Source organism: Grampus griseus (assembly GCF_964374135.1).
Source record: "Grampus griseus genome assembly, chromosome: 14".
Classification (NCBI taxonomy): Eukaryota; Metazoa; Chordata; class Mammalia; order Artiodactyla; family Delphinidae; genus Grampus; species Grampus griseus.
The window spans coordinates 26,291,202-26,314,174 of NC_139008.1; the positions used below are offsets into that span (position 1 = coordinate 26,291,202).

The 22,973-nt window shown below is 48.5% G+C and overlaps 1 protein-coding gene across 2 annotated transcripts in view; it reads right to left on the bottom strand.

The window, feature by feature from the left end:
- The window catches only part of ABCC1 (ATP binding cassette subfamily C member 1 (ABCC1 blood group)), a 130,503-nt gene that overhangs the window by 75,157 nt on the left and 32,373 nt on the right, over positions 1–22,973 (bottom strand). For both annotated transcript variants that reach the window (XM_082669667.1, XM_082669666.1), the window contains exons 2-5: positions 17,276–17,452; positions 14,365–14,490; positions 11,463–11,600; positions 10,167–10,292 (exon numbers count right to left, since the gene is read on the bottom strand). In XM_082669667.1, the coding sequence (XP_082525793.1) occupies positions 10,167–10,292; positions 11,463–11,600; positions 14,365–14,490; positions 17,276–17,452 (567 nt within the window). The remainder of the gene's footprint in view (positions 1–10,166; positions 10,293–11,462; positions 11,601–14,364; positions 14,491–17,275; positions 17,453–22,973) is intronic.

A 22,973-nucleotide genomic window follows, 5' to 3' on the forward strand; every position in this document is an offset into this window, starting at 1 on the left:
CACTCAACGATGTACTAGCATGATCTCATATCCTCACAGAACCGTAAGTGTGGTACTACTAGTATTCCTATTTCTTTCATTCATTCATTCACTCATTCAACAAATATTTTCTGAGCACCTACTATGTGCCTGCCACCTGTACACAAATCTGGACAAACAGACATAACCCTAAACCAGGGCAATAACACCACCTGCTAACACTCTCTGCTAGCTAGCTCTGTTTTAAATGTTTTACACAAATTAACTCATTTAATCTTCATAACCACACTATGAAGTAGGTAAAAGCATCATCCTCATTTTGTAGTTAAAGAAACGGAGGGGCAGAGAAATGAAAAGACTTGTCCGGGGTGCCAACAGCTAGAAGCAGCGGAGATAGAATGTGAGCCCCAAACAGTCAGGGTCCGGAGAGAGACATTAATCAAACGATCACGTGAACAAGTACAAAACCGCAACTGTGACAAGGATCATACCCCGAAGGCAAGTCAATATTACCAGTGAGATCACTGGTATCTCACTGGGCTGATCTAGTTGACAGAGGTCACGAAAGGCGCCCCTGAGGAAGATGGTCAAGCTGGGGAAGGAACTCTACCATTTTTGTAACTTTTTGCGAGTCAAGTTATTTCAAAATAAAATGTTATTAAAATTTTTTAATTCCTTATCTTTCAGAGATACATATTGAAATGTTTACATGCGATGCAGGGTAAATAGTCCATGGCGTTCATTATACCATGCTGTCCACATTTGTACACATTTGAAAGTTTCCATCATGAAAATCTTCCCCAGTGAGTCAAATAAGAAGCCTGGGCTGAGAACCACCAGGTTTCACTCTGGGGGCCATGAGGCATGGGGAGGTTCCGGTCCTACCAGCCCAGGAATCATCTGGGGAGCTTTGTAAACACAGGTGCTGAGAGTCCCAGCCCAGACCAACTAGATCACTCTCTCTGGGGCTGGGGCCCTGGCATCAGTATGTCTTTAATCAGATGCAGCTGGCACACAGACCTACATTCTAAACAAACCTAAAGCCAGATGGCCCTGGGTTCAAATCCCAGCTATGCCATTTTCTAGCTGAATGACTTTGGGCAAGTCCCTTCACCCCAAAGTCTCAGTTTTTGCATCTGGGAATTGGAAGCGGTCAGTCCCACTGCTCAGCCTACCTCATGGGACTGCAAGGAGGGACAAGTGGAATGAGGTCCATGGGACCTCATTTTTCCAACCTAAGGCCGCAGCATTATTCCTGGAGCAGGTGGTGGTATTTGCTTTGTAGGCTGGCTTTTCTTCCGGAAGTGGGTGGGTTGTCACGGAATCGCAAATACACTTCAACTACAGCCCAGTTCCCTAAGGTGCTGGCAGAGAAGGGGATGGGGGCGGGATACAGCTGGCAATGACTCATTTATTTCTTAAGCAAATAATGAGGGAGGATCTGCTTATATGCCAGGAGGTGGCTAAATACATCCAAGACTGAGCTATGCAGGAGAGACAGTGAGGTCCCAGCCCCGTACTGCCTCTCGCCTCAGAAGAGAGGGACAGTAAGCAAACCAAGATGCAAATAAATATACAACTATACACGGTGAGAGCTGTGACAACAACAACAAAACAGGGTCCCGGCGGGGGTGGGAGCCAGGCTGGGGGGCGTCCATGGGTGAAGCAACATGAAGCAAGGTGGTTAGAGGGAGGTTTGAATCCCAGCCCTGCCACTTACTAACTGAGGGGCCTGGGCCAAGTTACTTGGTGATGATGAGATTAAATGAGATAAAACCTGTGAAGTACTTAGGCCACAGTTCCTGGTGCAGAGTAAAAGCTCAAGCAATGACATCAGCAGTATTAACATGAATACTAACGGTAAACACAGTAACAAGTCCGCCATTCCCTGCAGACCGTGACACACCAAGAACTGTACCAGACGCTTCACATCAGGGCTGGCAAAGTCAGGCCCACAGTCCGGCCACTTGCAAAATAGTTTTATTTGGACACGGCGATGCCCATTCATTTCCGTACTGTCCACATCTGCTTTTGAGCTACAGTGGCAGAGCTGAGTACTTGCGACCGAGACCATGTGCTCTACGAAGACTAAAATATCTACTATCTGCCTCTTTACAGAAAAAGTTGGCTGCCCCCTGCTTACATCAGACCTCACGACACCAAAGATGGCGATTCTTAAGGGGAGGAACTAGAACTCAAACGCGGGCCTTCTGCCTCCAAATCCAGCCTTCTTTCAGTCTTGGCATCAACACAGAGTCAGCCCTGCACAAAGAAGCCCAGCCAAGGGGGCGAGTGGGGGCTGAAGTGCAGCTGGTCCTGGGCCTGGGGGCGGCAGGACTGCACTGGCTGAAAGGACGCAGGGCCTTTCTCAAACTCATCCACCCAGAGCGGGCCAGATGCCTTTTTCTAACCTGCACAGAGGCCCGGTGCAAACTGTCAGGGTGTCAGGCTTATACACACAGGGGCCTCACAAATCCTGGCATTGTTTCAAAATCAGGCAAGCCCAGCTGTGGGTCAAGAACAAAGCAACCTAGACTTATCATGATCACTTTGTAAATGTATAGAAATGGCGGATCACTATGCCTACAGCATTGTAGGCCAATTATACTTCGATTAAAAAAAAAAAAAGGGACATGTAAACACAGAATTCAAACAGGTCTGCAGTGAACAATATTTACAATTGTTATAATGATGCAAACACTAATTACTGATGTAATTTAAAGTATGATAAAATTGGGGGGAGAGGATGAGGAAGGAGAGGTGGAGTTATTCAATCTTCATCTCAACATTTATAAAGTTAAAAACTGCTCTTTTGGGCATTCCCTGGAGGTCCAGTGGTTAGGACTCCACACTTTCACTGCTGAGGGCCAGGGTTCAATCCCTGGTCGGGGAACTGAGATCTCAAAAGCCACGCAGCACAACCAAAAAAAAAAAAAAAAAAAAAACTGCTTTTTTCTTTCCCTTTTATTCGAGAAAACAGATGTTATTAACTAAACCAACTGTGGTAATCGTTTCACAATATATGTAAATGAAACCATCAATGCTGTTATACCTTAAACTTAATCAGTGATGTATGTCGATTATTTCTCAATAAAACTGAAGGAAAAGAACAAAGCAACCTGTCAGCTACATAACTGAAGGTGAATTCATTCCCTTTGTACCCAATTGTACCCAAATGGAGTCCTACCCCTAAGACCATAAGAAATGACGGCCCAGCGGGGAGAGACTAATCCTCACTCTGGCTAGTAAAAATCCCAGCCCCTGCGAGAAAATGCACCCTCCAGATGCAGTAAGGCTGGATCAGCAACGTGAACACTTCAGCTTCTACTGTGCACAATCCAGGAGCCTCCTTAAGCTCGGCTCCCCACCGCTCCTCCCTCCTCTGGACCCAGATCCAGATGTTCAGATAATCAGAAGTCACATTGGGCAGACACCGGCTCCTGTCACCAGCACAGATAAAAAATTACATCAGTTTGGGAGCTGGTTTCTGGAAGTCCCTATCTGACATGAGAGGCCTCATGTGATAACAGACAATTAGAGTTCCGAAGTAGTCAAGAACTGATAATTAAAGAAAGAAGGAAAGGGACTTCCCTGGTGGCACAGGGGTTAAGAATCCACCTGCCAATGCAGGGGACACGGGTTCGAGCCCGGGTCTAAGAAGATCCCACATGCTGTGGAGCAACTAAGCCCACACGTCACAACTGCTGAGCCTGTGCTCTAGAGCCCTCGAGCCACAACTACTGAGCCCACGTGCCGCAACTACTGAAGCCCGCGCGCCTTAGAGCCCGTGCTCCACAACAGGCGAAGCCACTGCAATCAGAAGCCCGCTACGAAGAGTAGCCTCAGCTCGCCGCAACTAGAGAGAGCCCATGCACAGCAATGAAGACTCAATGCAGCCAAAAATAAATTAATAAAATAAGAAAGAAGGAAAAAAAAAAAAAAGGAGGCCGCTGGACAAGGATCCAGGCAGCGTTCCATTCAACCAAAACCAAGCAGAACTTCTCGAGGTGGAAAAGACAGGGCTGCTGGCTGGGGGCTTCCCGGCCTCTGAGACTGAAATGGAGTAACTCCTGTCCCAGGAGGAAGGAGGATTGTTAACTGATCCCCCATTTGGTTAGAAACAAGAATAATTCAGGGCTTCCCTGGTGGCGCAGTGGTTGAGAGTCCGCCTGCTGATGCAGGGGACACGGGTTCGTGCCCCGGTCCAGGAAGATCCCACATGCCGCGGAGCGGCTGGGCCCATGAGCCATGGCCGCTGAGCCTGCGCGTCCGGAGCCTGTGCTCTGCAACGGGAGAGGCCACAACAGTGAGAGGCCCGTGTACCGGGGGAAAAAAAAAAAAAAAAAAGAAACAAGAATAATTCAGACAGGCCCTGGCTGAAGGCGGAGGAAGAGGAGCAGGGAGGTTCATGCAGAGAGCTGCATTCTTTGGCATCTCTACCTGGTGCAGGTAATTTGGCCTGAAACTATGAGGTTTAAACTAATTTGGTACACAGCCCCCCAGGCACTGGTTCTCTGAGAACTGGTCACCCGTGACCACAAGGCACTCTGAGGACCTTTGTCTGGGCCCTCAGCATTCTGGCCTTTCTGTCAGAAACTCTCTGGGTCCTCACCCACCTTTTCTGGTTTTGATTCTACTTTTAGTTCAGTTTTCTGCCAGTTACTCCAGCAGTAAGGGACGCGTAAGCAGCACTGTAGCTCAGACCAGGGGTTCTGAAACCTGGCCCCATCACCAGCATCCACGGTGCCTGGCAGTTTGTTAAAAACAGAAAGGCTTAGGCCCCACCCAAACTGACTGACTCAGAAGCTCTGGGGGTGGGACCCAGCAATGATCTGTGTTTTAACAAGCCCTCCAGGTGATGCTGATGCAGGCTCTGATGTGAAGGGCTCACCTGGTGGAAGGGCTCCCAGTCCAGCCCTGTCAACTCAGGCGACACTACACCACCCTGAACCTCGGTGTCCTCATCTATAAAATGGGGGGAGACTCACAGTTCCGCCTCAAAGTTGGGTTGCCGTGAGGATTAAATAAGTTAATTTTATTTATTAACACAAGGCTGCTATCCTTATTATTGGCTGGAACCACCTAAACGTCGGACAATAAGAAATCCGTTGGTACAGCATGTTACACTAGTGTCCTTTGTTGGCCCTGCCGCTTCTCAGCTGTGTAAAGCTCCTCCGGGTGCAGGACCACAACTTCTTCTACTGCAGCACACACGATGTGTGCTTTGCCCATGAACTTGTCCGATTTCTCTTCCTGGTTTTTGATGCTCTGCTACACACAGGGTCACTGTTCAGGCCAGCCTTCCTCTCAACCTGCCTGGACTCTGGCAATGGCTTTCCTAAAGTGTCACCAGCCTCATGCATCCTCCTTTCAGCAAGAGACCCAACCAAGCAGAAGTCCACACAGTACCCAAACACCCACAAGTTCCATCGTACCGCTGGACCTCTGGACATGCTGCTTCCACCACCAGGAGCACCTTCCCATCCACCCTCCAAGCCTTCAACCTTACGGGAGGGGATGGAGGCATCCCCTCATTCGGATGCTGGCTCTGGCCCCCCAGGCTGAGTGCAGGACTGCTCCTCGGGCACCCGCAGCCCCCAGCACTCCCCTGTCTTGGAACCCCACTGTCCATCCCGCAGCAACAGCTTATTTGCCCGCCGCCTCCTCCATCTTTCCTAAGGGGCGGTCAATGTCGGTTCGTTTCTAGGTGCTCCGAGCCCAGCGGAGCCCCCGGCACAACGCCGAATCACTAAATGGCCGAAAGCATAACGGAGAAAGGAATTAAAAATGGAGTTTTCGATGCTCTCATTAAAGGTCTAGGCCCAGCAGTTGCCTCTGGGCTGCAAAGGGTAGAGACTGACCATGAAGGGGCAGGAGGTCCGGGACTTTCTGGAGTCCTGTGAATGTTCTGTATCTCAATAGGGGTTTGAGTTACTCATTTGTCAGAACTCATCAAATGGTAACTTAAGATTCAGGAATGTCACTATGTAAATTTACTTAAAAAAAAAAAAAAACGAACCATAAAGAGATATTGAGCTCTGGCTAATGATTTGCACAGTGAAGTGTGTGAATGAAGGATACTAATGTATTTCAAGGTCACTTTTAAATACCAAAAATCTTAGCCGGCTGGCTGACTAGATAGATCTGTGATAAAGCAAATTTAGCAAAATGTTAACTTGTAAAATACAGTTGGTGGGTAGATGGGGAGTACTCGCTGTGTCTTTCAACTTTTCTGTAGATTTGAAATGTTCACAGTAAAATACGAACAGGATTAAAAATACCTCTTACACCAAATGAGCTGAGCAATTTTTAAGAATTTGCTAAACCAGTGCTTTCCAACCATGAACCACCCAGGGATCTTGTGAAAATGAGACCCTGACTCAACAGGACTTGGCAGGCCTGAAACTCTGCATTTCTAATGAGCACCTGAGGGATGCTGATGCTGCCGGTCTGAGGACCCCACTTTGAGAACTGAGGGTCTACTATCTGCCACATTTGCCCCTGATGCCCCCAACTGCCAACGGCAACCCCGTCCCTGCATCCTAAGCGGTAGCCTCAGGGCCAGCAAGATCAAAGCACTAGAGGCTGGGGACAGGTGACAGCCTCAGAAAGCCTGCGAGGCCCACTCAGCCAGGCCCCACCTGATGCACAGAGGGGAGCAGCCCTGCCAGGAAGCAGGGCCAGGACACAGCTCTGAGTCACACATCAGGCACGGGGCCAGCTGGGGAGGACGACAGCTCGGTGACTCAGCGGGGGGAGAAGGTCAGCACTGCCGGCCCCCAGGCTGGCCCCGCCTGACCCTGGGCTTGGCTGACTGCTCTGAGGACAGGTGACATGGGACTGCTGCTCTGAGGGTGGGACAGCGACAGGGACTGGACTCACCCCATCTTCCGGCTCCACTGTGATGTGAACCCTGAGGGTGACGGGGAGACAGCAGAGGTGACACCTAGCAGCGTCCTCCTCCCCAGGTCACAGGCCTCAGCTCCGGGGCAGGGAGGCGGGTGCGGCCAGCATCAAATCGAGCCTCAACCCATTTTCAAGAACAGGACACTGAGGTCTTGAAAGGAGGAGCGACTTGCCCAAAGTCAGATCCAGAAGTCACATAACCTGATTCCCAGCCTTCATCTCGACTGTAGTCACACAGTCTGCTGATCTGCTTAAAGGGACGATAGCTTCCTGGGGGCATGCAGTAGATGGTACTTTCCAAAGTTGGCCAGGAATCACCTGCCATCTCACATGCTCTTCTTACAATGAGACCTGGCCGCTCCCCCATCTAGAGGTGGGGGCCTGTGTGCGCCCACCCCTTGCACCCAGAAGACCTTCGTGGTTCCCTCAATCAGAAGAGGGTGGCAGGAGTGACTCTATGTGACTCTGGGACTAGGTCCTAAAAGGTGACACAGCTTCCACCTCATGCGTGCTCACTCTTAGAGACCAGCCGTCACGCTGTGAGGAAGCCCAGGCAGCTCGGGGAGACCAGGTGGGGCTGTCAACCCTGGCTGAGGCTCCAGCCAGAGGCCAACGCGCTAACCACCCGACACGTGAGCAAGGACCCTGAGTGAAAACCACCCAGCTGAGCCCAGCCAACGCCCGGGCCTGTGAAACATAACAAAGTACTGTTGCTGTTTTATGCCACTAAATTCAGGGTGGTTTGTTACGGAGTAACAGATAAGCGTAGCAGGGCATGGACCACACTTTTTCACATACTGCTGTGTCCCCAGAACGAAGCGCAGTATAAAAACGGTGCTTAATAAATATCTATTGGAAGAATAAATGGGACGCAGGTGAAATTAAAGCCCAGGGTCTGCCTGACTCCAAAATGAGGCTCTCCTTCCATTACCATGTTGCCTCCACCATCAGATTCAGGCTGTAAGTCAAGACAACCTCTTTGAGCCTTGAGTCCCACAAGAGAAAAGGAACAGCTGGGAGAAGAGTCGGGGTACCCGGGCAGAGAAGGCCCCACACCCCGGAACTGCAGAAAGCACAATGGGAGGAGCAAGGCAGCTCTTTGAAACACCCCGAGGCACACACACCCAGGAGAGAAGAGACAGGAATTCTATCCAGATCCCAGAGGGGACCAGAAATCAGAAATTCCCCATAAAGCATCAGGGACCGTCCAGTGGGAGAGGCTGCTTCTCAGGCCCCACAGGGAGCCTGAAGAGTCAGGAGATCCCCACGTGGGCCTGTCCGCCTCCCCTGGGCTCGGTTTACCCCCAGAGCACCCCAGGGTCTGCAGTCACTCGGGGGGGTATGACTTGTTCAGTGCGATCCCCTTCTCCACAGAACAGCCTGACACCTAATGCTTCTGATGGGGACACTCCACTGTCACACACCCACACCCGTGCACACAAACACCTATGAACAGCAGACGTGAGGGCCGGAGACATCTTAGCTCCTCCTCTGTGCCAGCCAGGGGCTGGATCCCCTGGGTGCTCACGCATGGCTGCTGCCCTTGTGAACTTTACACACATGCAAAACACACTCACATGAACACACAAAAACACACACATGCACACACTCATACACATCTACATGCAAGACATGTAAACATATGTGCATGCACGTACACACACCACACACACACACACACCCCTATGTGCACAAACACACATATATACACACATTCACAGACACACATACACACTTGTCTAACTTCTCCAACCCAGCTCCTCCCAGAGCAGGGAGATGAGAAAATGGGGCCTCTCTGAACACACTCTAGGGCACGGGTTTCTGAAACTTACACTGGGAGCATCCGTCACCTCCTCCAGGCTGATGCCCCACAGATCCTTTCATCACCCACAAAAGCAGCCTCAGCCTTTTGCTGAGGTTCAGGCCAAACCCAGCAGAACCACAGCTGAAAACTGCTCCCACTGCAATTTCATCCGTTAGCAGCTGACTAACCATGAACAAAGCATCAAATGAACGCTCCAAAGGCTTCCCATCCCTCTCAAAATAAAATCCAAACAGCCCCCCCGGCCCATAGGTGACTGTCCCGGCTCTCAGAGGCCATCCCTCAGCCCCCTCCTGCCTCTCGCTTCTCCAGCCACACTAGCCTTTCCTGCTGTTCCGGCGACATTCACGGCAGCTCTGCCCCAGGGCCTTTGCACTTGCCACCCCTCTGCCTGGAACCTCTTTCCCTGGGTATCTGCTTGCCTGGCTCCCTCACTCCTTCAGGTCTCTGCTCCAATGAGGTTTCCTGGAGGCGGGGGGGAGGCAGGCTTCCCTGATGGCTTTTATCAAAACCACACACGACCCCAAACCATCATCTCTACCTCCTTTCCCCACTATTCTTCCTAGCCTTTACCACCACCTGACTGATAGGATATATACTTGGCTCCTGGGTTACTGTTTGTGCCCCTGCCCATGAAAACATAAACCTCAAGTGGCAATAACTCTGCTTTATTCACTGCTACAGCCCTGTGTCCAGATTGAGGCCTGGCACTCAGCACTAGACAGAAGGAGGGAGGGAAGAAAGGGGAGGAATGAGGAAGGCAAAGAGGATGGACGGAGGCAGAGAGGGAGAAAGAAGACAGGCAAGGGTGATAAATAACCGTGTTCACTTTCCTGCTACCAGCAGAAGGGCGGCCATCCCCACCCGGCCCACTCAGATCCTTCTACACAAGCAGGATTTCCCTCAAGCGGACGGAAGAGACCCAGGGTCTCAAACTCAAACCCCCCATGGGCCAGGCACGTACACAGGTGACGGAAGCAAGACTGTCTAATGAAGCAGGGAGTGGTGAGGACTGTGGAAGGAAACCAGGGCAATGCTCGTCAAATCTGGCCAACCGCTGCCATGTGGGATAACAGCCCTACTGCTGCCAGAACTTCTCATTTTTCTAGAAAATCTGGACAGTTTGAACTTATATGAAATTTCCTGATTTTTAAAAGTTCACTCGCACTGTCTAAAACCACTACGCCAACCAAATGAGACAACGGGCTGGAAAACACAGCAGTTAACAACTGTGAATCAGATTCCCTCCTTAAATCCCCCGAGCCACGTCTACGGCTCAGTTTTTCCAACGGTAAAGTGGAGAGGATAATGTTACGTATCGCCAGGTGTTCAGGGAAGACAGAAGGAGCTCCTAGATGGACGATACTGGCTCAAATCAACGTTAGCTGGCACTGTGCATTCTCTCTTGCACACGCACATGCACACACACGTGTCTGTGCTCATCTGTGATCACACTTACGGGATCGTGGATGGTTTCGGAGAACAGGGGTGAGCGGTCTGAGAAGCAGGACAACACAAGCTGGATCAGCACGAGGGAGAAGTAAATGTAGAAAGTGACATCGCGAAAGACGTCGACTTGGGCATCCTGAATGAGAGGGAGGGAAGGAGGAAGAAAACATCACTTTCTGGAAGCAACCTGCGGAGGCTGGGGGAGCAGACAGCAGGAGGCCCACTCTCTCAGCCTGCAGGCCTGACGGCAAGCTTTCCCACCCTGACCCTACCCCCTGCAAGATAACAGAAGACAAGCAGTTACGTCACAGCCTGGTCCACACTGCCTGGTCCAGGCAGCCGACACGGCGGAGGAGCCCCAGGCTTGGGAGTAGCACAGACCTACCTTCAAGGCCTGACTCTGCTCATTCTGGCCATGGGACTTAACCTCTCTGTGCGTCAGTTTCCCCATCTACAGACAGACCAGTGGTTCTCAAGTGGGCGTGACTTTGCCTGCCGGGGAACATCTGGTAGTGTCTAGAGACACTTCTGTTCAGGAGTGGGAGGCTACTGGCACTGCCCCGCACATCCGACAAGCACAGGACAGTCCCACAAAACAAAGATGTCTTGGGCCCCAAATGTCAATGAGTGCTGAAGCTGAGAGACCCTGTCAGGGTAATTGTGAGAAGTCAGTGAGATTATTCACGGAAACGACTCAGTCCCCGGCCTGGCACTTTGTAAACACCAACTCAATAAATGTCAGCTGCCTGCAATGTACACTGCAGGTGCTCAACAAACATTCAGTTACTCTTCCTTCCTTTGCCTGATGCCAGTTCCTGATTAGCCCGAAGGTGACAGGGAACCACGTGACAGTCTGAAAGAGCACGCTCTTCTGAATCCCTAGGAGCAGCGGATGGCAGCCAACGAGAGCCACTTCCCAGCCAGAGCAGCACCAAGGCAAAGTGGGGACGAGTCTAGGGTCCCCAAGCCACCACCCTGCAAACATTGCTCCCTGCTCTGCTCTGTTCCAGACAATAGACACTGAGCGCCAACCTGCCTGGCTGTTACCGCTGACAGAGGTTCAGAGGGTGGCGTGCATCTGCCCGTAGCTCCTGCCCGAGAGCTACACAGACACATGGGGCCCTGAGGAAAGAAGGTTCTAGAACAAAGGTTGCACAGGCGAGGGAAATCCTCAGGAAAGAAGCTGGGCCCGTGCAGTAGCCATCCCCTGGTTCCCATGGAAACGCATGGTCTCCACAAAAGCCAGAAGGAACAAGCATCTTCCAGGAGATGCTGACGGAAGACGCAAAATGAGGCCACCACTTACCTCTTTTAAGGCAGTCATGATTTTGGATCTCAGGATGGCCAGGGCACACAGTAGGGCTATAAGCCAGAAAGTGAGCATGATTCCTGAGGACTGAACTCCCCTCCTTCTCTCGATCTGAATTAAAAAGGTAGCAAGCAGCTGGAAGAGAAAAGCATACAACAGGAGTCGTCAGGAGAAGGCCAGGCTCCCAAGGCTCCCACAGTCCAGAGTCTGGCAGATGCAAGGCCTGGAGGAGGGCTGCTGTCGGGCGTGGGAAGCACTGGGAACAGCCTGGGAAGGACCTGGCTCCAGTCCCAGCTCTGCTCTCACCTTGCTGGGTGACCCTGGACAAGTCACCGAACCTCTCTGAGCCTCTGCTGCCTTGTCTGCAAAATGGGGATGACAACAGTATCCAACTCAAGAGCTGTGGGAATCTAACAGACCAGGTACAGACCCAGGACAGGAAGGAAAAGTCAGGGGAAAGCTCAGTTTACGACAGAGATCGGCACACTTTTTCTTAAACAACCGGAGAGTAAATATTTTAGGCTTTGTGGGCCATGGAGTTTCTTTCACAACTACTCAAGTCTGCACTGCAGTGTGAAAGCAGCCTTACACGATACATGAAAGAGTGGACACGGCTGTGTGCCAATAAAACTTTATTTACAAAAACAGGTGGCAGGCCGACCCTCGATTTAGATCAGGAAATCCAGCCCTGATGCTGACTGGTTCTTGTGCCTTGGGCATCAGTGGTTAACTGCTCCCCTTTATTGAGCTTCTCTTATCTCCGCCACACAGGAGGCATTCACACGCACCGACTCGGTGCAGCCTGTTTTCAACTGTTTTCAACCCCAGTTTGCAGATCAGGAAACTTACTTAACCTGCTACTGTCACACGCCTGTCTTCAGGAAACTTCATCAGAACAACCGTGGTGGGCGGATTGGGGTTTTATTTCATTCCTGATAGCCGGAGCTATGACTTCCGTTTTACACGTGACTTAGAGATCAGGAAGAGAAAATAAACAATGAAACTGTGTTTCCTTGAAAGAAGGAAATGCCACGGCCATTCCCCAGACAGGCAGCCCTCTGGAGGCAGACCCCAACGCCAGTCACAGTCGCGAACCTGACTCCCGTGGAGCTACGGGCACCCAGGGCACCTCCCCTCATCCCCCAGCTGCTTGAGCCAGAGACACGTCTGTCTGTCCTCATCTGTCCTCCTCGGTGCCCCATCTCCCTCACTCCCTGCATCTATCCATCAGCAACTCACACTGGCTCTGCCACCAAGGCCCACCCTCAGCTTACCTGCTGCTCACCCTGGTCTCAGCCTCCATCCCCTTATGCCAGATGACCCCCTACTGGCCTCCCAGCTTCCACTCCTGCACCACAATCCATTCTCCACTTGGAGGCCACGGTCAGCTCTTAAATATGCACAGCCTGGCATGCCCTGGCTCAGAACCTTTGCCTTTAGGACTGGGGGGTTTTAACCTGGGGTCCAAGGACAGGCTCTGGATAGAACCCAGGGGTCCATGAACTTAGATGGGAAACAATTACACTTTCACTTTCCCTTATTAGCACCACCAATGACACGTGAAAGCAACACACCACAATGGCATCGGCAGTGCCTGGGGCTCTGTCATCCTATCTGAAAATAGACAGCTGAAGGCACTTCCCTGGCGGTCCAGTGGTTAAGACTCCGTGCTTCCACTGCAGGGGGCATGGGTTCGATCCCCAGTTGGGGAACTAAGATTCTACATGCTGCACGGCGGCGGCCAAAAAAAAAAAAAAGGTACCTGAAGATGTCTCTGACTATCACGTATGGTCATCAATTGCTATTTGGAAATTAAGGCAGCATCAGTCACAGCTGCTGGTAGGTCTTGATTTGAAATGTATTCATAAAGAAGCACATATATTTTTATTTTGCGTTTTAATCTTTTCATAACTGTGATTAAAGATAACTGGTTTCCCAGCCCAAATGTACTGCACCCGAAGAACGGATAAACAGTGCGTGCGGAATCCATACAATCAAACACGCTGAGTGACTTTAAAAAAAAAAAGATCTTTGGAACCGCAGGGCCTGAGAAGTCAGACTCAAACTGCTCCAGCCTTCATGGTTCCATTCACATGACATTCTGGAAAAGGCAAAGTGATAGGGGCAGAAAACACAGCAGCAGTAGCCGGGTGGGGGGCGGGGTAAAGAGGTGGAGAGAAGGGCTGGGGCGGCACCAGGGAACTTTTGGGGGTGATGGAGCTGTTCCGTATCTTGATTGTGGACGTGGTACTCACCTGACAATATTTGTTTATCAAAACTCATGAACTGTTCAAGGAAAAAAGTGAATTTTACCCTATGTAAATTAAACCTCAAGTAAAAATATAAATGTACATCACAAAATCTTCATATGTAAACATATGTGTGTATGATTGGTTTCCTTTGTAAGCCTATGTGTTCTATGATTATTCTGAGGAGACCAGATTGGCAAAGAAGAAAGGGGTCCATGGCACAAAAAAGGTTTAGAACCCACCTTCAGGAATGAAAAACAAGACAAAACCCACTAAGCCTGAAGCTCGAGGTCCTTCAGGGTCAGCCCTCTGCCCTTCCTGCCATTCCTGCTCCCCTGCTCTCCCCTCCTTACTGTCTCTGCCCCAGCCACACAGGCCAACTCTCACTCTCTCTCTCCGACCCCAGGACTTCTGCACATGCTATCTTCTCCAACTGGATCATCTTCTACCCCCAGCCCCTTCAACTTTTTAACATCCTGCTCATCCTTTAGGCCTCAGCCCCATCATCCCTTCCTCCCTACCCCCCGCCCCGCCAAGACCACATCAAATCCAACTAACACTGCTGTATTTCTGGATTTCTACTGTGAGATCATTTCATTTCTAAATGCCAGCCCCTACTTTTGGCCTCCACAGTGCCAGCCCCTACTTACCATGGTGATGCCCAAGAGGGTTGGGCTGACCAGAAACACTGGGGCCAGGAGCTTGCCCAAACTTCTTTCCCAGAAAGAGTAGAAGAGGTCTGCCCAGCAGACGGTCCATAGCAAAAATCCCAAGGCCTGGAAGAGAAGTACATACACATCTTACAACGGACAGCGACGGAACCTCCCCCAGCACCTGTGCAAAAATCTCAGCCTTGGGGCACCAGCCACCCCCTAAACCATCAGCTGTGGTCTTCAGATACAGCATGTATCCTCTGGAACACAGACAAGCCCTAGGTAGGGTGAGCCAGCACCTGGGCCGTCCCACACTGGTCTGTATCTCTCCTGCACCACAGGCACAACGCTGTGTGGTCACTATTCTCCCCAGCACCTGAAAACGCAAGTCTGGCTTATCTACATCTGTAACCCCAGCAGCCTGCACAGGGCGCCTCTCACGATGACCATTCATCCAACCAAAATCTACTGGGGTCCTACTGTGGGCCACATACCTGCCAAGGTGCCAAGGGGATAACAGAATAAAACAGACAGAAGTCACTGCCTTCATGGAGCTGCGATTCCAGTGGAAGGAAACAGGCAAGCAACAAACTGAAAAATACATACTATAATGCTAGCAAGAAGTAATATAAGGAGAAATAGAACAGATTAGATAGGGTGGTCAGAGAAGGCCTCTCCCATCAGGTGACATCTGGGTAAAGAGCCAACAGTGACTATTGGAGGGAAAGAACTATTCAGGCAGACGGCAAGTGCAAAGGTCCTGAGGTAGGAATGTGTTCAGTAAGGTTGCGGCTGCTGTGGCATGAGCCGTGGGTGTGGCAGGAGATGGCTGAAGAGGAGCCTGGAGCCAGACCAAGCGGGGCCACTGTGGGACGTCCAGGTTTTATTCCCTATAATGAGAAGCCACTAGAGTTTTTTTGAGCAAGGCACGGATAAAATCTGATTTACATTTTAAAGGGAGATGTTGTTCCCCAAGAGAAGTACAAAGCGCTTCCAGAAGTCTAAGAGGAAGACATCAGGTCCAGCTGAGGATAGGGGAGCAGAGAGCATGTTGAGATAGGCTCGGATTGTGGTCTGAACGAGACAGGTTTGGACGGCGGTATTATAAGCAAGGGGACAGCTTCAGTAAAATCACTCAAGTTTTCCTGTTTGCCAAGGGCTTATGGAAATAAATTTTGGGAAATGTGGCTTAAAAAAGGACTGAGACACATGCTAAGTCAAGAGGAGAAAGTGGAATGAGGAGCAGGTATACACATGCCCTTCACGTGTCTCCCCCAGAAAGCTCATCCTTATGAGGGGAAAACCAGCACCTGCACAGCAGAGAAACCAGACACGCTGACCAGAGGAACAAAATTAAGCCGATCACCGAGGGGCAGACGGACACCATGCGGCCTTAGATGTAGCCAGAGAAGAACCCCACATCCCTTTTGTAGTTTTCCAGCCAGACAGGCATTACCTGAATCTAATCATGAGGGAGCATCATCCCAATGCCCAAGTTGAGGAACTGACTCTAAACTAACTGGCCCACGCGCTCCAAATATGCCAATGTCATAAAACACAAAGAAAGGTGAAAAGTTCTTCCAAAATTACAGAAAAATAAAGAGTGTGACTAGATGCAACACAGGACCTTGAAGTGAGGGGAGGGGGAGGGGGGTGCTAGAAAGGACAGTATTGGGACAAGTGACAAAACTGGAATATACACAGGTTTTTTTTTTAAGTATTATGTCCATGTTAAATTTCCTGAATTTACTGTACTATTGTTATATAATAAGAGAATATCCCTGTTTTGAGAAAAGATACACTGAAGAATCACAGGTAAAGGGGTGTGGTGGATGCTAGCTTTTCCCAAGTGATTCAGAAAAACATAAATAATACGTGTATATGGAGAGAGTAAAAGAGAAGGATGAGGTTAAAATGTTAAATGTGGCAAAATGTTAAAAATCGGTGACTATGAGTCACGGGTATACAGGGCTGGGGAGTGCTTAGTATCATCCTTGCAACTTTTCTATAGTTTGAAACTATTTCAAGATAAAAACTTTTTTAAAATTAAAAAGACATCCTTGGGACTTCCCTGGTGGTCCAGTGATAAAGAATCCGCCTTACAATGCAGAGGATGCGGGTTCGATCCCTGGTCAGGGAACTAAGATCCCACATGCCACGGGGCAATTAAGCCCATACGCCACAACTAGAGCCCATGTGCCGCAAACTACAGAGCCCACGCACCCGGGAACCCGCACGCCACAACTACGGAGCCCGTGCACCCTGGAGCCCGCGCACCACGACAAAGAGCCCGCATGCCTCAACGAAGATACTGCGTGCCACAACTAAGACCTGACACAGCCAAAAGTAAATAAAATAAATAAATAATAAATCTTTAAAAAAAAATAAAAAGACATCCTTGGTCAGGGAGGAAGACCTCCGGATAATCTCGTGAGATAGATCCTATCACCCCCACTATAATCATGGGGGAACTGAGGCTCAGGGAAGTTAAGATATTTGCTCAAAGAAAAAAACTTTCTTTCTATTTCTTTGATTTTGTTCCTATAAGAGATGGTGGATGTTCACAAAACTTACTGTGATAATCATTTCACGATGTAAGTCAAATTATTATGCTGTACACTTAAACGTACACAGTGCTGCATGTCTATTTTATCTCAATAAAACTGGAAGGAAAAAAGAAATTTGCTCAAAGCCACACAGCTAGTAAGTGGCAGAGCCGATATCTGAACCCACGCCTGAACTCAGAGCCCCAGCCTTTACCCACCACATTATTATTCCGTCTCCCAGTAAAAGGAACTCAGGGCCAATTAAGCAGAAGGAACATGTCAGTTTTCACAACTACCATTCCCCGCCCCAGCACACACACACCCACAACACACACATCATGATAAACTCCCACGTGACTTACAGTTTTGGCTTTGTTGAGATGTGTCATCTGAATGTAGCCCCGGTCATGGCGGGAGAGATAGAGGAAGTAGAAGGGGAAGCAGGCCCAAAGGTAAGAGCAAGGCACCCACACGAGGACGGTGTTCTGAAAGCACTTGGTGAAGTCGGGGCTGCTGGTGTTCCACGTGACATTCCACTCCTGAGGACACAAACAGGCACAGGTCAACAGGACGTCCCCAAGAGCTTGGACAAGGGGCCCATGAAGAGTTCAAAACTAGCTGTCATGGGGTTTAAGAACAACGAGGCCCCACCAGGCAGAACAGGCAAACTGGAAAGATTAGTAGCCAGAAAGACTACAAACAAGGAACAACGAACAAACGTATATCTCACCTCACCTAACGGACAAGTTCTGGGACCTGTGGTAAGTTCCATTATTGTACGAAAGATGGAGACTGCCATTTAAAGGAATCCTAAAGGGTATTCTGTAAACTGACACGTCGTTTAGTCATATAAATCATTCCTACTTTACAATCTTGGGAACTAAGAGCTTTCTATTATTCTTCTTCATTGTCATCACCATGATCCCTGTATCACTGCCATCAATGTCATCAGCATCACCACTATCGTGATCACTTTCATCAGCACCATCAGCATGGCCATCGTCATCACCACCTTCAGCAGCAGCAGTAGCAGCATGGATAACATCCAAATTGCAGTTCTATGTTCTAGGCCCTATTCTAAGTCCTTTATATGTATTACCTCCTTTAATTCTATAATTACTTTATCATTCCTTTTTCAGGAGGGAAAACTAAGGCACAGAGAGGTTCAGTGATTTGCCCAGTATCTCACAGTTGGTAAGATCTGGAGCCAAACTCAAACTCAGGGAATTCAGCTCTGGAGTTCCTGCATTTAACCACTATGCTATCCAGCCTCAGAAACAAATTTGTTTCAATTACTTTTAATTTTTTAACAAGCCACCTGTACTTCATTAGAGACACGCCAAATAGATAAGTAGATAGATACATACATAAATAGACCAGGTATATCTGTATCTGCCCAAGAATAAACTTCAGACTTCCGTAATGGAAAATTTAATTCAAGTCCTGATCTGACCACTGAACCATTATACAACTTTGGGAAAAGTTATTACCCTATCTTGGGGTCGCAATTTCCTATCTCTACCATAATTGGGTGGGATGAAATTAGAGGTCTGAAACAGGTGGCTCCCAGGCTGATATGGCTCGCAGATTGTTTGCTGTTACTGTTGTTGGTGTTTTAAGCATGCTTTTTTTTTAAAAAAATCTTATGTTAGCTGCCAACATTTAAAAATCAGGAAATTTCATGTAAAACTTGGATTTCCAGTGTCTCTTTTAAAAAAATCAGAAAATCTGGCAGCACTGGGCCCATATTTCCACCTTACAACCATTGGGAGGAGCTAGCAGTAGCCAGCCTTTGGATGAGGTCCATGCGGTCCAGCTGGCCAGTCCCCATGCAGCCCCCTTCCCCCAGCACTCTATCCCCACCACTGGATGATGTGCTCTCCAGACACCTCCAGACAGCTCCGGTTCCAACAGCCTTCCCACAATCAGATAAGTGAGACCACCAAGGAACTCCAAGGAACCTGGATTCTTACAACTCCATGCAAGTTTTAAAGCCACATCAAAGAACGCTATAGAAGAGAAAATGATGGGAACAAGCAGACCATTTCACTTAAAGATACATTTGATGATCAATCAAAATATATGTTCCGAGTTTTTCAAAAGAGTTGTGCACAACGCTGTGAGTATACTTAACGCTGCTGAAGTGTACACTTAAAAATGGTTAAGATGGTTGAAAAAAAGGATTTGACTTGAAAAAGAGGGAGAGAGAAAGACCTAGGTATTAAGTACCCAAACTGGTTCTTCAGAGGTTTAATTATTCTGTGATATAAATGGTTATTTTTCCAGAACAAAGAACAAGGAATCATTGAAAAGTAAACTTTAAAAGGTCAACATACACCAAGGGATTTAGCCAGGAAACTTCTAGACACAAAGAAACCCTTAAAAGGACAAAGGTCATGCCTCTGGACTTGGGCACTGGAAGAAAGCTTTGGAAATAAGAATGAGCATGGAGAGGAGTAGTTTATATCAAAGACTATTTTAATTGGTTTCACTTATAATTCTTAAGGTGATGGTGAAAATGGGGATTAAACTGTTGGTGGTTATTATATACAAAGCAGTTTCTGGGCAGTTGCCAGAAAAAGCTCATTCCAAAGGCATCTGCCTTTCTAGTAAGATAAGAATGCTGGGACTTAATATACACAGTTAGGTATACAGGAAGCTCGGTTCCTATGTGAATCAATTCAGTAATCTGATCCTTACCCCAATTATTCCTTGCCTGGACTCCTGCAGTAGTTTTCTAGCCATTCCCTGCTTCCAGCCCCTCTGGGCCCCACTTAGTCCTCCCCACCACAGCCAAATTTATCTTATTTATCTATGCATCCATACGTGCATCAGATATGAACTCAGCCATGAACCCATCCATCCATCCACCCACCCACCCATTCACCCATGTACCAACTCATCCATCCATCTACCATCTATCCATTCACCCACCCCCACTACCCATGCACCCATCCATCCATCCACCCACCTACCCACCCACCGACTCATCCATCCATCCATCCACCCACTTACCCACCCACTGACTCATCCATCCATCCACCCAACTACCCATCCACTGACTCATCCATCCATCCATCCACCCACCCATCCACCGAGGTATTCATCCATGTCTCTCTTTGTATTAATTTACTTTTAATGGGTAATACATTTACTTTACGTGCTAAAATTTTCCCAAACTACACAAAATGGTACACTGTGAAAAATAAATCCTCCTTCCTGAACTCACAGCACTCCCCTCCTAAACCACAGGCAAAACTACCATGGCTAACACCTTGTATATTCTTCCAAACATAGCTTACCTACTTTGCTTCCCCAAAAGGTACCATAATACATACCAGTTCCATGCCTTGCTTTTTTTACTTAACATTAGAAACTGATCTCTATCAGTGCCACAGATCTACTTTATCCTTGATAGCTTAATTTTATTTCTTTTGAAAAAAGGGTAGAAGTCACAAGCCACCTTCCATTCCTGGTCCTTAACCTCTCAGTTCCTCTCTCTAGAGGTGACAGTATCGGTTTCTTGTGTATCCTTCCAGAAACTATTTTATGCATCTATAACAAAAATAAATACGTATTTTCTGTTATCAAATGGAGGGAAACATACTCCACACATCCTGCGCTGTACCTTCCTTTCATCTCTTAATAACAGATCTGAAAGATCATCCTGCTCTGCACACTTCCTCATTCTTTGTTCCAGCTGCTTTGTATTCCATTGTATGGATGGACTTGACCTTATATCATCAGCCTCCTGCTGACTGGGCACTGGGCTGCTCTTACAAACAATGAAGCCGTGAATAAATAACCTAATAAGTGCCTCACTGCACACAAAGCAAGCATGTTTGTAAGATAACTTTCTAGAAGTAGACCTGCTGGATCAAAAGGTGTATGCATTTAAAATTTATACAGACATTGCCTCCAACGGGTACCATCAGTTTATATTGCACCTAACAAGGTACAAGGGTAACTACTTCCCATACCACAGTATATTAAAAGCTTTTGATCTCTGCCAATCTAATAGTGGAACATATCTCCCTGTAGCTTAACTTCCTTTTCTCTTTACGATGAGTGAAACTGAAAATCCTGCCATTTTTTGCATTTAAAAGCAGTCAGGTTCTCCTCCTTAGGGGAAAAGTTATAGGCTTAAATACTTGTGATATTAAGTGGGACAGATCTGATCACCCCCGCCTGCCAATAGTGGCCCTGACCACAACTGTTGCTATTGGGTAACAACCTCCAATAGCTCCAGATCACCTTTCAGAGCCGATCCTTGCTGCGGTTCATGAGGCCTTCCACATTCAAGCCCCATCTGTTTCTTCTACAATTTCTCCCGCCCTGTTCCCCAATGCGTCAACTCCACTATTCACTCAAAGGAGGATTTATCAAGCCTGTGTCAGGCACTGCTCAAGGCACTGGAGATTCAGGAAGGGTCCCTGGTGCCTTAAGGTGCCTTAAAGGTCCCTGCCTTTAAGGCATTCCCCAACTGCTAGTCAAATGAATGGTTCTTTGGGGATGCCTTGCTAGAAGCTCTTCTTGCACTGTCTTTCCACAGTAACAAACTCCTATTCATCCTTCAAAACCCAACTCAGATACCTCCTTTAAGAAGCCTTCTTCTTCACTCCCCAAACCATCAGGACACCCCCTGTACATTGCAATGATTTTCTCACGTGTCTGTCAATACCTCTGTCCTGCAAGGACCACACAAGGACCTGAGTGCCAGGACTGTGTGGTATTTACTTTTGACTCATCTCCTCCTCACCCAGCAGGTACCCAAAGGTTACTGAGTAAACAAATGGCCCAAACCATGTCTCCCCTCCCCAGCATTATTTCCTACTTTTTTTAAAATAATTTTTTAAATTAATTTATTTTTATTATTTATTTATTTATTTTTGGCTGCATTGGGTCTTCGTTGCTGTGCACGGGCTTTCTCTAGTTGCGGTGAGCAGGGGCTACTCTTTGTTGCGGTGCGCAGGCTTCTCATTGTAGTGGCTTCTCTTGTTGCGGAGCACAGGCTCTAGGCACGTGGGCTCAGTAGTTGTGGCACACGGGCTCAGTAGTTGTGGCTCACAGGCTCTAGAGTGCAGGCTCAGTAGTTGTGGCACATGGGCTTAGCTGCTCTGTGGCATGTGGCATCTTCCCAGGCCAGGGCTCGAACTCGCGTCCCCTGCATTGGCAGGCAGATTCTTAACCACTGCGTCACCAGGAAGTCCCCCTACTTTGTTATTTAAAAGCAATCCAATTGGGAGATTGGGACTGACATATATACACTAAGACGTATAAAATAGATAACTAACAAGAACCTACTGTATAAAAAAATAAAATAAAGTAAAATTCAAAAAAAACAAAACCAAACAATCCATCAAGGTAGAACCTGGCTATGACCCTGGCTTTCTGGTCTGATAGATGTGGATTAAAATTCAGGCCCTGACCTCATGTGAACCTGGGCAGGTCACTTAACTTCTCCAAGCCTCAATCTCCTTAGCAGTGTGGTCAGGAAAACACACAGGCCTGGAAAAAGTATCAAATGGGCCCATCCTCTGCACCAGCTGGCACGGTCTAGAGTTGGTAAGTGATGGCTATTAGTTGCAGAGACCAATAATTAGTAATAATCTCCACCACTAACCGCAGCACCGCCCAGAGTCAGGAAGCTTAAGGGACAAAGACAAGTTCAAGTTAGGAAGTGAGCAAGAGGAGACTGGGGAGCATCTAAGGACACGGAACTCCGGGGAAGGAGAGGTCGGAGAAATGCTTAGCAAAGGAAGGGGTTTATTCTTCAGACAGCGGCTTCCTGCTAAAGCCAGGTGGCCAGCCCTGACGGAGAGGGCAGAGACGGGAGGGAGGCGGAAGGACAGGGGGGCATGAAAAGAGGAAATCCGATTGTGACCGTGAACTTGCACCATCCCTGCTGCCACTACCGCCCGCCAATAGTGGTCTTGACCACAACACTGTCACAGCAGTGACGTAACTGGGTCAAAGGCCTCCTGCATGTCCCTCACTTGCCGGGAATTTGATGAATCCTCTGTGCAATCCCCTTGAGAACCCCTGAAGACAGGCAGTGGG